Source organism: Euleptes europaea, chromosome 12, assembly GCF_029931775.1.
Source record: "Euleptes europaea isolate rEulEur1 chromosome 12, rEulEur1.hap1, whole genome shotgun sequence".
NCBI lineage: Eukaryota > Metazoa > Chordata > Lepidosauria > Squamata > Sphaerodactylidae > Euleptes > Euleptes europaea.
Genome location: NC_079323.1, coordinates 42,231,061 through 42,246,555, shown reverse-complemented (window position 1 = coordinate 42,246,555; position 15,495 = coordinate 42,231,061). Strand labels below are relative to the sequence as shown.

At 43.9% G+C, this 15,495-nt stretch overlaps 1 protein-coding gene across 1 annotated transcript in view; it reads right to left on the bottom strand.

Moving 5' to 3' along the window:
- Positions 1-14,009, bottom strand: part of GPA33 (glycoprotein A33) — a 32,811-nt gene extending 18,802 nt beyond the window's left edge. Inside the window, exons 1-3 of the mRNA XM_056858716.1 lie at positions 13,967-14,009; positions 8,171-8,322; positions 1,801-2,017 (exon numbers count right to left, since the gene is read on the bottom strand). Coding sequence (XP_056714694.1) covers positions 1,801-2,017; positions 8,171-8,322; positions 13,967-14,009 — 412 coding nt within the window. The remainder of the gene's footprint in view (positions 1-1,800; positions 2,018-8,170; positions 8,323-13,966) is intronic.
- Between the last annotated feature and the right edge of the window lie 1,486 nt (positions 14,010-15,495).

The following is a 15,495-nucleotide window of genomic DNA, read 5'->3' as shown; positions in this document are numbered from 1 at the left end:
ACAGGAATAGTCTTTGCACATTCTTCCTTGATAATATCTCTATTTTCCACCCATAGTTCTTCAGGTTTACATTCACTTGAACTTAGTAATGCAAATCTGTTCCTTACATGGTCTTTAAACTCTTCAGGAATATTGCTTAGATTGTATTTTGGTGCTATGAATGTTTTGGTGTTTTTCTTAAGCTTTATCTTGATTTTCGATATTACCAATTCATGATCTGTACCGCAGTCAGCTCCTGGTCTTGTTTTGGCTGAGAGAATAGAGTTCTCCATCTTCTGCTTCCAATTATATAATCTATTTGATTTCTATACTGGCCGTCTGGTGATGTCCATGTATACAATCGTCTATTTGGTTGCCTGAAACATGTGTTTGCAATGAACAGATAGTTGTCTTCACAGAATTCTACGAGGCGTTCTCCTGCTTCATTCTGTGCTCCTAGCCCAAATCTGCCAACAACATTTGATTCTGCTTTGTTTCCTACTTTTGCGTTCCAATCACCTATGATTATCAGCATATCTTGTTTAGGTGTGTGATCAATTTCTTCCTGAACACTGGCATAAAAACTTTCGATTTCTTCCTCATCAGCATCTGTAGTTGGGGCATAAACTTGAAGGATGCTTATGTTGATAGGCTTTCCCTGAAGTCTGATTGATATTATTCGGTCAGACTTTGCATTATAGCTCCTGACTGCCTTTGCTACATCTTGCCTCACTATTAAAGCAACTCCGTTTCTTCTCTTTTTGTCATTCCCTGAATAAAACACTTTGTAATTTTCTGATTGAAAATGTCCTAATCCAGTCCACTTTAATTCACTTACTCCCAGGACTGAAATGTCCATGCGTTCCATTTCTTGTTTAACAATTTCAAGCTTACCCTGATTCATGCTTCTCACATTCCATGTTCCTATTATATGCGTCGAACAGCTTCGGACTTTCCTTTTGCATCTATTCATGTCAACCACTGAACGTCCTTTCGGCTTTAGTCCAATCGCATCATTAAGAACAGCGCTACTCGTACTTGTCCTCTGCTCTACCCCAGTAGCAGATTGAGTGCCATCCGACCTGGGGGTCCCATCTTCCAGCACTATATCTTTTTTCATTTTGGATTGTTTCATCATAGGGTTTTCAAGGTAAAGGTTGGTCAGAAGTGGTTTACCAGTGCCTTCTTCTGCGCAGTACTAACCAGAGTTAGCCGTAGTGGCACTGCCGTTGTCTACGAAAGATCTTCCACCAGTGTCACCTTCCACTACTGCTGCTGCCCAGTAGCTAACCTTCAGGGATTCCTCTACCCCCATCCTCATTGGAACTGCCTGTTCACTTCTGCGGATGTGGCCATTGATCCCTTAAGGGGGTGGATGCATCTTTGTCTGGTGTCTCAGCTGTGACCATTCCGTCTTGAGTGACTCTGCTAGGAGTTTAGTCTCTTGATAGAGTCTAGACCCCTTACGGTATTGCTCTCAGCTTCCCTGACACTCACAAACCCCTCACCACGTTAAGGTGTGCATCCAGAAGGGGGACATGTTTGTAATAGATAAACAAAAATGACAAATGAGGATGGACTTGGTAGTCACATGATTCTTTTGTTTGTTAATGTTATATAAAAGATCAGAGAAGATGTGTGTGCTTTGAAATTCAGGTGTTTAAGCCCTGAATTCACCTTTATTAGAACAAAGCAAATTTTAAACATTTTTTCACCATCTCTGGGAGTCCTACTAGTGTCAACTGGGAATAAAGCACGCCATGCACGAGAACCAATTTTGGGAACAAAATAAAGAAAGCTTTGGAGCTGGTAATGCCTTACCAAGGACCACAAGATCCATCTGTGCACTTTTCACTGGGAGATCATGGCGCATGCGAACTGAACATTCATAGGTTCCATTGTCACCCATGATCACGTCACTGAGGGTGATGGAGAGGTCGTTGTTACTTGGATTTCCAATCGGCGTCACACGATTTTTGTAATTCTGTGGTATAAACGGTTCTTCTCCACCATCAAAGTACCAGTTAACAATTTCTTCCTGGAGAAGGAAAAAGGGAATCAATTTGAAAGGCTTGTATCTTTACTCAGATGTTAATCCCATTGTATTTCTGTACTGACTGACACACAAGCACAGAAATGCAGTCTTAATTTCCATAGCAAAAATACTTGGCTTTCCACTGTTGTGTCATAATTATGTGTTAGGGGTGTGCGCAGAGAAAAAATTCATTATAATTTTGGATCTGGGAGTTGGGGTGGGGTGGGGCTTTACCATGACTGATGATTTTCAGATAGGACATTACTGGTTTGGATTTCAAACCTGGTGTTTTGGGGCGATTCTGGATTTTCTGGAGCATTGTGTTTAATGGGGAACCAATTCAAGGATCTTGGGTGGTTGTTTTTACAGATAATGGCATCAAATTTGCACAGAACATACCCCTGCCTCTAATCTAAAGTCCTAAATTTCAAGCAGAATGGACATAGGGGTTTGATTTTATAGACACCCCCCACACACACACAAAGCAGGTTCCTTTTGATGCAGGTGCACTTCTCTCCACTGATTCCTGTCAGGGGGAAAATAGCACCATTTATTCTTGACTGTGTCCATTTATTTATATATATATACTTTTACAGTGATTGACTGACAATAAAAAACATTTACACCTTTCCACTGAAAACTCTGTGTTTGCTATCCTTCCACATTATGGTCCTTTTTTCCTTTTAAAAAGTAAAGATGCCTGATGACAAGCATCCCAACACAAAAAACAACACAGATTTGGGGCAGGGGATCATAATGCCAGGAATCCTAGATTTGTTTTCTGGGAAATCATGGCATTGACCTAAAACAGTGATTTTTGTGTATATTTTTGGCTTGGGAATTTTGTAATGCACACCCCTAAAAGGTATTTTAAAGGGAGGAAAGGTCCCACCCAAACCTTTTTGCCTCCACTGTTGATATCTTCCTATAACCTGCGAAAGACCAGTGAAACACGTAAAACATTCAAATGTTTCAAAAACAGGATCTATTTCAGTTCTATCAGAGTCTAGGCTATTAACCAACTCACTTTCTTGCCAAAGGCACTTTCAGTTTTTTATTACCATTTGACTACTTTTACAAAATTACAGTAAAAATAAATTTTAAAAATGGCTTTGGCTGCAAAGTGAAATGTAGTGCTTCATTTCTATCCCCCGCCCCTCAAAAACTGGTAATTATCTTTTGATTCAGGAATGCCACTGCTGGCTATGAAGAGAACAACAACAAAAGTCATTCTATAAACCAAAAGAACAAAAGAAAATTTTAGTTAGAAGTTGGACTTTTGCTAAATATAGTATTATACAAGTAAGTGACTGAGGACTCACACTTTTATGATCCCACCTTTTCCTGTTCCTCTCCCCCATCTCCAGTATTCATTTTTTTTTACCCTTCCTGTCCCTCCACTCTGCAGCTTTACTTTCCTTCCACCAATTTTTACCTTCTTTTTAGTCTATCTCTCTCCCTCTCCCCACACACTGAACTGAGTCTTGGCAGCCTCAGCAGTGTTGGCTGTGGGTTGCTTAGCAGCCCCCAAAATGAACACCAAGATCTCCCTACATTGCCTCATGAGACCTCCATGGGACAGTTTTCTTTAAAAAGCAGTCACCTAGTGAGCTTCCATGGCAGATCCTAGTCTGAAATTCTAATCACTGCACTACACTGGCTTTCATAGGGTGGTGGTGGTTGTCATGGATAAGTCATGCAAGTTGGGTGGTAGCAAGTTATGAAGTGGTTGATGCTGAGCCTGGTCCCATGAGTGGGGTTGTACACAAAAAAAATCGGTAAATTTCAAGTTCAGGTTTATTGGGCCCGATTTTTTATGGTAAACCTGGAATAAGCTGAAAACCCATATTGGTAAAGAAGTATTTTGGCTTTATTTCCGGGTTTACCAAAAAAATTCGGGTGCATTATAGTCTATGGGGATTTTTTTTCGAAGCTCCTGTGGGGGCATTGGTGAAGGTAGAGTCACCAAATTTGCAGTGGAGCTGCAAGGGATTCTCCTTAGATGGTCACCGAAGTTTGGCAATTTTGGGACAGGGTGTCCAATTTTATGGCCCAGCAAAGGGTCACCCCCATCCTCCAGGCATTTGGGAGCCAAGCTGTCCATCAGTTTTTAGGTTCAGAAGTTCAGCTGTGCTGAGGAATGGTGGAAAGAGCCAATTGGCAGGCTGGCGCCTCAAGGTCTGCGACTCCCTTCATATCTGCGGTGCATAGCATTATGCCTATGCGAATTAGCTTCCAAATTGAGGGAAAAAGCTTAAATGCAAGAAAAGTAAGGCACAGAAAACATTTCTTTTGGTGGCAAATGACATCCTGTGAAAAGTCCTTTATTATAGTCATCAAAACTCTGATTTCAAGAGATGGTCACGGTGTGGGAAAACAAAGCCACTACTAGGGGTGACCTTTGTGAAAGCAGGTTTTCATGGGGAGGGGGGTGATATCGGAGCCAGCCGAGGTCATGACCATGAGGGCTGTTCTGAAGGAGACTGCGGGTGAGGAATTCTCCTTCAGAAGCCTGGTGGTGTGAGCAGCTGTTGAAGCCTGTTCTTTTTAGTTGGAGGGTATATCCCTCCGGATGGGACTGGGTGAGCTCCTTGTTTTAAATAACGTTTATGCTTGATCCAGATTAACCCACTGAATGGTGATGGTTGGTCAGACCAAGTTGGCTCTGATTGCATGACCCCTGCCTCAAAAGGGTCCCAACTATGGGGCCCTAGCAAAACCAGTCAAAGATAGAAAGATGGGGGAAAGCACAAAGCCATGCATATGAGCAAAGGCAAATAGCCGAACCCGGGAAAGCTGAATAAATATTTGGCTTTTTTGAGAACCACCTATTTGGCTTAGGGCAGATTCCCATGTTTTGGTTTGGGTATATCAGTATGCACAACCCTACCCATGAGTCCTTCCTCAAAGGGCCTTGATCCCCCTCTGCCGTTTTGTGACAGAAATCAAAGCCTGGAGGCTAGCAATAGTGTATGGTTACCTATCAATGGCAACTGAGGGCATCTGTTTCTTAAAGCTACAGGCACCTCTTTATCATTTGGGGAGTCTAACCCCCCTTTTTGAGATTCCAGATTTTTCTGCAAACCCGAAGTCTTTTCTCTGGTTTGTAGAAAGAGTTTCCCATTCCTGACCCTAGTCTTCTGATTTAAGTATACACAGATGGGGCCACATTTGGGAATTACATACATTAATGATTATTTTGTGGAATCCCAGTTTCAGTTCCATTTACAGCTGAATGCAGAAAAGGAATGGGCAAAAATGTCCTAGCGTGAAAGCAAGTATTGCGAAAAAGAAGACCTCATGAGGCCAGTGATATTTCACTTCCAGACAACCAGAAGGCCTTTTCCTCTGATCTCTGAAGTATTAGCAGTCATTGTTCCAATGGCCACATATTTGAATACATTGAATACAGGGGCTTACTTCCGAGAAACATATATTAAATTTCGCTGCATGCTTTTCAGCTTTTCCCTAAGTTCCTTAATTGTTATCGTCTGATAAACATAGTGAAAGTCATTGTATAGCCTGTGAAACTAGGAAAACAAACTAAGTTATATATTTCCACCAGTGGGTAAAATGAGACACAGAGAAAAAGATGCTGCAATCCAGCAAGAAGTTTGCAACCTAGACTTCTATTAACATAGCTGATGCACATGCAAATTTGCATCCCTGTCTCCATTTGGGGTAAGGTGCTTGAGGTGATAATGGCTACACAGCTTCAAGCAATCTTTGAGGAGATTGATTATCTCAGCCCATTTCAATCTGGTTTCAGACCTGGGTTTGGGACAGAAACAACCTTGGTTACTATGACTGATGAGCTTCGCTAGGAAAGTGAGGGGGGAGTGCATCCCTGCTGATTCTCATGGACTTCTTAGCAGCTTTTGATGCCACTGACCATGGTATCCTTCTAGATAGTTATTGGGTTGGGAGTTGGGGGCACTGTGCTTCAGTCATTCTGTCCTTATTTGACCAGCTCATTCCAGAAGGTGGTGTAGGGGTGTGTGTGTGTGTGCTCAGCCTCATGGCTAACCTCCAGGTACTAGCTGGAGAGCTCCTGCTATTACAACTGATCTCCAGCCAATAGAGATCAGTTCACCTGGAGAAAATTGCTGCTTTGCCAGTTGGACTCTATGGCATTAAAGTCCCTCCCCAAACTCACCCTCCTCAGGCCCTGCCCAAAAAAACTCTGGTATTTCCCAACCCAGAGCTGGCAACCCTACTCATGGCATTTAGGTTATGGGATCCATCTTGTCTCCCATACTGTTTAACATCTATGCGAATTCTGGGAGGGATCATCAAGGGATGTCACTAATATGTGAGTGACACCCACTTCTCTCTTTTCTTAACAGCTGAGTCATGTGGATCTCAGGAAGTCCTGAACAGGTGCCTGGAGAAGATAATGGGATGGATGAGGGCCAATAAACTGAAGCTCAGTGTAGACAAGACTGAGCTGCTGTTGGTCAATTGATAAAATGCTCAACGATTGAGGAGTCAGCCTGTACTGGAGGACTGAAGGACCTGAAGAACTAGGTTTGTAGACCGGGGGGGGGGGGGGGGCGGTACTACTGCATTCTGGTTTACGGTTAGAGATGCAGGTCTCCTCCGTGGCATGTAAGAGCCTTTTATTGGCTTTGGATTATATGGTAGCTAACAACCATTCCTCAAAAAGAATGTTCTGGCCACGGTGATCCATGCTCTGATCATATTCAGTTTAGATTACTATGAAGCACTCTATGTTGGGGCTGCCTTTAAAAATGGTCCAAAAGCTTCAGCTTGTCCAAAATGTGGCAGCCCAACTCCTATCAGGGGCAGGACACAGGGATCATTCCAGTGTTGAAAGATTTATACTGGCTGTCCATCTCTTTTCCAGGCACAATTCAAAGTGCTGGTTCTTACTGTTATGGCCCTTTAAGGCTTGGGACTCAGGAACTTCTGCATCTAGCAGCCCCATGCAGTCCAGCTCTCAAACTAAGATCTTCTTCACAAGCTCCCACCTGTGCCCTACCTTCAGAAGTGAGGCAGGTGGTGACCAGAGGCAGAGCTTTTTTTAGCTTTGGCACCTTGCCAGTCAAATGCTTCCCCCTGCCCCGATGCTCACCAGGGAAAGGGCCATAGCTCAGTGGTAGAGCATCTGCTTGGCATGCAGAAGGTCCCAGGTTCAATCCCCGGCATCTCCAGTTAAAGGGACTAGGCAAGTAGGTGATGTGAAAGACCCCTGCCTGAGACCCAGGACAGCCACTGCTGGTCTGAGTAGACAATACTGACTTTGATGGACCAAGGGTCTGATTCAGTAGAAGGCAGCTTCATGTGTTCATATGTTCACCTACCCTATTCTGTTTTAGGTGCCAGTACAAAATCCTTTTGCACAGGATTTTAAGGAAAGGGTTGATCTTTTAACATCACTTTGATAGTCTGCTTTCAACATGGGAATTATTTTATGAGGCTTATTTCAAGTTGCTTGTGCTCCACCTGGGCTTCTAATGCTGAGTTTAACAAATTTTATTGTGTTTCATGTCTTTATTCTTACATATAGTAAACAGCCTTGAGCAGATTTTCTAGAGACGGCATAGAAATCTTTCTAAATAAATAATTCCATTATGATATTAATCCCGGCCAGGTGCATCTTTTGATGTGCATGGGGATGTATGTGCTCATTTGCAGCCACAGGTCTTACACATGACTGGGCATCTGTAATTAGTGCTGAATCAGGGCCAAAGTGATTGTACAAAGTGAACATAAGAACATAAGCCATGCTGGATCAGACCAAGGCCCATCAAGTCCAGCACTGTTCATACAGTGGCCAGCCAGGTGCCTCTTGGAAGCCCACAGCACCTAATATAATGGGCATACTCCTCTGATACTTGAGAGAATAGATATGCATCATGATTAGTATTCATTTATCCTCCATGAACATGTCCACTCCCCTCTTAAAGCCTTCCAAGTTGACAGCCATCACCACATCCTGGGACAGTGAGTTCCGCAGTTTAATAACATAAGTAATGTGATAGCACTGTAAATTCAGGGACTAAAGCAGAATTTAGGCTATCTCTTCTGCTTGCAGCCCCTCTAATACAGGTCAGAAAGGCCAATCTGGTTCCTTGATTTTATTGGTTTTCCCACAGACACTCATGCATAGATTGTGCATGTATGATTGCTCACATTTGAAGATACTTTTTTCCAGATACCCAAGTCGTTTGAAGTAATTTTTTGATCACTTTGAAAGGTACATAGCAGGGTGGCAGCCCGTCCTCTTGCCACTTCAAGTCTCTTCTCGGGCATTTGCACCTCAAGGGACACAACAGCTGCCACAACTAGAGAGAGAGAAAGAGAGAAAAGAGGACAAAATCACTTTTGGTCTTTGCCGCGTGGATGGGAAAAATACCATTCACTGAGAGCCAAACTAGACAACACATATGACACAAGTTGGGTCTCCCAACCTGACTTGCAGATATGCATGACATTGAAGAACTAACATTCCCAAGCACAAACTGCTGCAGATGTCCCGTTTTCCTCACTGTGCTGCTCCACATCCTGTGGTCCCCTGCAGACATTTCAGTCTGGGAAAACAGTCCAGGAGAGGGGGCTGAAACCCCTCTTTCCCCCCCCCCCTGCACTCCTAAGCCAAATTAGGCCCTGGTGCAGTTGGGAACGTTCGTTCCCCAACATCATGTATGTCTGCAAGTCGAATCATAGGTTGCCTCGACCCAACTCATGTCACATGTATCACCTAGTTTAGCCTTGAATCAACCATAAGGTACCATTCATCCATTCATTCATTCATTTGGGAAAAGTATATGCTGCCTCTCCAGAAGCTTGCTCAACATGGCTCTTCATCTCACAGCACTATCATAAACCATTTCACTTCAGACAAATGCCTTGGGGAAACATTGTTGCCATGTTCCTAACCAATTTTTCACCTCAGAATAGCACTACTGGGCTCTGGAATATGTCCTTGGGCCTTGTTAGTGCTGTAGTTGTTTGCAATAAGAATTTGCATAGGTTTCAAGCATTTCCCAGAAGCCAGAGTGCTGGACATTTTTATTTTAAAAGGAAGTTCACAGAATCTTAGTATTTCAAATTCTGTGGATAAGATAGTGGGCGAAAACGCACAGTCGCTTTAGCCTCCTTTATTCCCTGTTTCAGCCAGGATTCAGCCAGGATCGAACGCATGCGTTTTCGCCGAACGTGCGTTCGATCCTAGCTGAATCCTGGCTGAAACAGGGAATAAAGGAGGCTAAAGTGACCGTGCGTTTTCGCCCAGGGTGTGAACTTACAGAATATCACAATGTAGCAGGGCGGGGCGGATGATCTAGTGTTTTGTTTCAAATGTGAGGTTTCCCTTTCTCCTCAGCGATACTCTTTGCTTTGCCTGTTTTCCATGAGAGATGAGGAAAGATTCATTGACTCATGATAATAAAGCATTTCGCGCTCTAGGAGGAAGTAACTTCACGAGGACAAAGTCCTCGGGTCATTGTGCCTTTATTGGTACCACTCCCAACTAGCACCTAATGAAGTGTGCATTTAAAAAAAAAAAAAAAAACGTGGCTGGCTTCTACCGGGCATCGTTCAGCCAATTTACACACGTATAGGCATGTCTTCTCACATCGCTGCAGAACCCAACAAAGTTCTTGAATGGCCGTTAGACCTGGACAAAATCCTTGCCTGTTGAGGCACGGCTTAGATTCCTGTCAGCTACTGAGCAGCAGGAAGTGAGCAAGAGTGCCCACAAGGCTTTTGTTTCTTGCAGTCGACCTTATTATTTTCCGAGGGAGCTGAACTGCCGTGCCTGAGAAACTGGTTCCTCCAGGCTTGAGTTCATAATCAGGTCATAAAACGAGCTTTTAGAAAGAAAGGGAATGCAGCCCAGTCTCTCTAGAGAAAGTGCAAACATTCTTTGGAGAATTTTTATCCAGAAATTTAGCAAGGGGCGGGGGGAGCAGCTTTCAAAATATCCCCTGTAAACCAAGAGCCTATCAGAAAGCTGTATTAGTCCTGTCACCAAGGTAACCTAGGAGTCTTCAGTCCTCCTCCCATCTACCTAGGGATTTAGCTGTGATAAAGGCAAGCAGCCTGACCACTGTAGAGTGGCTCACGGCATGTTTCCCTTGCTCCCTGTTTTTAGGTTTTTCTCAGCAAAACTGGAGTAATTAAAAACAAGCAGCAATAACAAAACGAAGGCTTCAGTCTTGTACACACTTACCAGTAAGTAAGTTTTCATGGAACACACTCAGCTTATATGACAATGTTGATGTCATTCCGGCCGTAAGTCTGATGGATCCTGGAGCATACCAAACTGTGTCCCCCCCCCCCATTAGGCTCACGAGACTCTTAGCTTCCAGTCAACAGCTGGGCTTCCCACCCAGCATCCAGTGCTACATCTTCCAAAGTTCACTTAGCAATGGTTTTAAAAAGAGGCAAACCCACAAAAATATGTTCCGCGAGAAACCTTAATTGAAGCCCAACCCAACTCCGTACAAAAAGAACCCATTCAAGGCAAAGAAGTGGCAATATCAGTAGCTTATTCTCTCAAATGTTTATGTTTAAAGGAGCTATGGCTAGAGGCGCAGAGAGGGGGGCTGGGTGCCCAATTTGGGGGGGGGAGTCAACTGGAGGGCCCCTGAGACTGGCATCATGCTTCATCCAGCCCAATGCCTTTCCCATTGTTTTCCTTTTGATGCAGTTCTGACTGCAGCCATTAGGGGCGCAGGGTAGTCTGAGCAGAATAAAGGCACTCTTAACTGGGATTGCAGCCAACCAGCACAAAAGTTTAGGGTTAGTCAAAGGGTTAGTAGGACATACAGAACACATGCATATAGAAGCCTACACGTCATACCATCATCCCGATTGCCATTTTAAAAAACATTTTCAAAACTAGAGGCAGACTCAAGGGATCCCCTCCCTCTTAGTGTGGCAGTGTGTGTGAATTTCAACCTGTTACATTTCAGGGCCGCCTGCTGAGCCCAGGCGACAGACCTTTGCCCCAAGGTCCTGCCCTAACATCACCCATAGCGTCTAGTGGCCAAATTAATGTTTCTTCCTTACCTGCTCAACCTAGAGGCATTAATTTTGTGCACTCTTACCCCTTTCTGGGTCATGAAGCATCTTAAAGAATATCAACTTTGCAAAAACCAAAGCAACAACAACATGTGTATGTATAAAGTACCATCAAGTCACAGCTGACTTGTGGCGACCCTGTATATATTTTGTCAAAGCCATGAAAACACCAACTGAAATATATTTAAACAAAGCCAGCAAAATTATAGAAGTTTAAATTCTAAGATTACATTAAAAAATAGAGAACAAAATAAAAACAGGTAGAAAGGGGCCTCACATTTACCAACATCTCCTAAATTAGGTAAACAGTAGCGTGGCAGAATGAAATATCTAATACAGAAGAGAATAAAAAATCAGAGGAACTAATAAATTATAACCTAGTGCCAAAGAAGATTTTGTATAAAGCAGATGAATGTGGGGAGGGCATTCCATATGATACAGCCAAACATGCCCTCTCTATGGTTGATGCCTGCCTTACCTCAGATATTTTTATTTTATTATGTTTATAGTCCACCTTTCTCATTGACAGCCAAGGTAGGCAACATAGTGTAGGTCAATGAGATCAATAGGATGAGACATCTAATGAGCAATGTACTTGGATTAGGATTACAGAAATCTGAAAACAAGCATAGAATGTTAGACATGATTCAGAATGCTCATATAAAGCAGAGAAATTGTATTATATCATTAGATACGAACTTAATTGTCATTCTAGAATTCGTGTTTAATGATTGGCGGGCAGGGGAATGGGGAAGACTGGTTTACGATTGTTAGGAATGGGAGGTTAAAGTTAACTGGCTGATTTTGGGATAGCCATACCAACACATTTTCTTTTCTAAAGGCCACTAAATGAAGGTAGGTTTTTCCAACTTCAGGTGGGGCCTGGAGTTCTCCCAGGATTACAATTGATCTCCAAACTATGGAGATCCATTCCCCTGATGGAAATGCCTGTGTTGGAGATCACACTCTATGGCTTCTCTATGGCATCCCATTCCCCACACTCTATAGCATCTCCCTCCCCAAAATCTGCTCTCCCCAAGTATCACTCCCAAATTTCCAGGAATTTCCCAATTTGGAATTGGCAATCCTAGATGAAGGACTCTGGGGTTCCCAAACTAGTGGAGTGATGAGTGTTCCAAAGCAGCCATGTTGAAGATCTGATTACAAATAATGTGCAAACATATGTAACAAAGACCTAATGCTTTAGGAGGAAGCCCTTTTGATAGGGTTGCCAGGTCCCTCTTCGCCACCGGCGAGAGATTTTGGGGGCGGGGCCTGAGGACGGCGGGGGTCTGGGGGGAGGCTGGAGCCTTCCAAGCCCCACCGTGCACGCACACAGCAGGGATGGGATGGGGAGGCAGGCTCCAGCCTCCCTCTCCACGTTACAAGCCCGATTGGGCTTGCAGCACAGAACAGGAGGCTGGAGCCTTCTCGGAAGCGCGCAGGGGATCGTTCCCCCCCTTTCTACTCCTCCCGCCAACCATCAGCTGGCTGGCGGGCAGCCCAGTTGATTGGCGGGCAATTGCCCGCCACAACCGGGCAGTTGGCAACCCTACATTTTGAGCAGAGAAATTTAGGAGGAAGGGTATTTACAAAGCTGTTCCTTCCAACTGGCTTTCCTTCCCAATAAAGGATTTTAAAAAGTGGGGGGAAATGAGTGTCTATTTCTAGAAGTTGTCCCTTTGGAAGTAGGAATTCTGTGGTGTGGGAGAAACCTGTGTGTATCTGCTGCTCTCTCTCTCCCTCTCCCTGTGCAGAATATTCTCCTCCCCAAATGCTTTTCAAGACCCGTATTTGCACACTGTTAGACCCAGAGTATGCTGGCTGCCAGGGTGGAGCACACCGAAACTTGTTTTTGCGAGTTTGAGGATCAGGCAGGGTGACGTGGTGCTAGAGCACTGGATGAACATATAAGACTCACAGCAGCCTAAAACTAATAAAATCCTTTTTGATAAAATCATTAATCAGCAACTAGAAGCAGATCCACAATCGAGAGAGTCAACAAGAGGCAGTTATATTGCTGAATGTCATCTGAAATCATAACAGACTGAAGGAGGATGAAGACATTGAAAAGATGAAGTCGTTTGTACTGGAAGCCCTAGATCTGGAGAAGTGATGGAAATACCTTTCTTAGTGAGGGGCCAAAGTATCAGGTTCATAGTGTGGAAGTGTTCTTGAATCCAGACTCTAGGCCAGGTAGGAGCAGTGGCCTCACTTTTTTTTTCCACATTTGGCGGATTTGACAGCTATATCCCTTCTAGTACTGAAGGCTTTTCACTGCTGTGGTGCATTCTCTAGTATCTCTTGTTTGGACTACTGTACTGCACTTAATGCCCTGATCTGGGTGGCCCAGGCTAGCCTGATCTCGTCAGATCTCAGAAGCTAAGCAGGGTCAGCCCTGGCTAGTATTTGGATGGGAGACCACCAAGGAAGTCCAGGGTTGCTGTACAGAGGAAGGCACTGGAAAACTACCTCTGTTAGTCTCTTGCCATGAAAACCCCAAAAGGGGTCGCCATAAGTCGGCTGCGACTTGACGGCACTTTACACATACAATAATAATGAAAAAGGTTGAAATATTGCAAGAATTACCAAAATGGGACACAAAGACATGAAGTGAGCACATGCTGTTGGAAAAATGGCGCTGATAGACTTGTTTGAAAATGCAGTATCTGCGAAGCGCAATAAAGCAAAGAACAATAAAATTAGGTATGCCTGTAGATTCAGTTACAGATGCCTGGAAACTGGGCCATGAATGAATAACAATGCAGTTACTGTACCACGAGTCCATGAGATACTTGTACAGAGAGAGATTCACTAAGACTGTAACTTAATGATAGAGTAACCCATTTCCCTCCCCTTCACTGACAGGTGTACTACTAATAAGAGAAAAATACTACTCACCCACACTGAGCATGAACAACTCAGCCCCCTTATTCGCTCTCATGATGTCTCCTGAATTTCTTGGAGGTGTTTTTTTTAGGGTTGCCAAATATCCAGACGACTGAAATTTTATCTGATGTTTGAGGGAAGCACAACCTGATTCACAGTTGTAGCTGAACTCTGTCTCTGCACTTTCTTCCGCTACCTGTTTTCTCTGTTTCCTTACCCTTTTATCTTGGCTCTCCCTCCCACCCCCTTCTGATGAGAGCGACAGGCTGTGTCACCACTCAGGTTGTAGTCATATCTCTCTCCCCCTCCCAAAGAGAAATAATTGTGCCCTCTCTCAGCCGCCCTACCCTCACCTAAGTAAACATACCACCCTTCTTGATCTCTCCTGACAGACAGGTACACAAGGAAGCAATAAGGCATCACAAAAGTCCAGGTGAACGTGCTAGTAAAAATACTGTCAGAGGGATGTTGCAATACAGAGGTGCGGGGGGGCTGCTCCAGGTGCTTCCATTTTATGGAGAGGGTTAAACCAGTGAGCTATTTGCTTGTAGCCATTACAAAAATCAGAACATTTTTGTTCTTGCTGGGGCATTATCCCTGATACCCTGGTTTAGTTTCGTTCATGCTGCTAACCTACATTTTAGCTTCTTTTTTGCGGTAGCGTCCTTGTTTATTCAGCACCGCTGTTATGTTGTGTGCTATTGAATACTTACTCCACCCACTGTGCTGCAATTTACTGTCTAGGTTACTTTTATAACTAAAGCTTAGCGAATTGTTGTTCTGTTTCTGGTGCCCTGTCCTCCCTCCAGTTTCCTCAGACTAGCACAAATAGGGGCTAAAGGCCCACGATCCCTCAAACACACTTTTGGGAGACCAAAGTATTGTTTAATTCCAGAGGAGGTAGTCACGGTAGTCTGCTGCAACCAAAATAAGGAAGAGCCTTAAAGACTAAAGAAGTTACTGTGGCAGAAATTGACATAAGCTATAGCCTGCTGTGTCAGATGCATGAGGTGCTATAGTCTGTTGACCGAGAGAATTATACCTAATGCTACTAACAGTACAAGGCAAGGGAAATTATTACAAAAAGACAGCCTGTTGTTACATTGACACACGTTTTACTGATACTAAAAGCGAGAAAGCTGAAATCTGACATTTGTGTATTTATTTTATCCTGCTTTTTGGTTAAAACGCTCTCAAAGGTTTTTACAAGGAGAACAAAATCTATATTGCAAATATGATTAAACTGTGTCAAAATATGCATCAAAACTTAAAAAAAAAACAACTAACAGCGCATTCCTGAGAGGAATGCCTGCGCCGGTCATAGGAGGCAGCACGCTGCTTTGGAGGCTGCGCTACCTCCAAAGAAGGTTCCCCCCCCCCGAAACCTCCCCGAGGCGTAAAAAATCCGTGCAACCCTTCAGAGGGTTGCATGGGAGATAACCACCTAAAAAGGTGGCATATCTTGCAAAAATAAAAAAAGGGTGTTCCAGGCCCAAAAGGGCTTTGAAGGCCGCCTAAAGGCAGCTCCTCCTCCAGCCCAG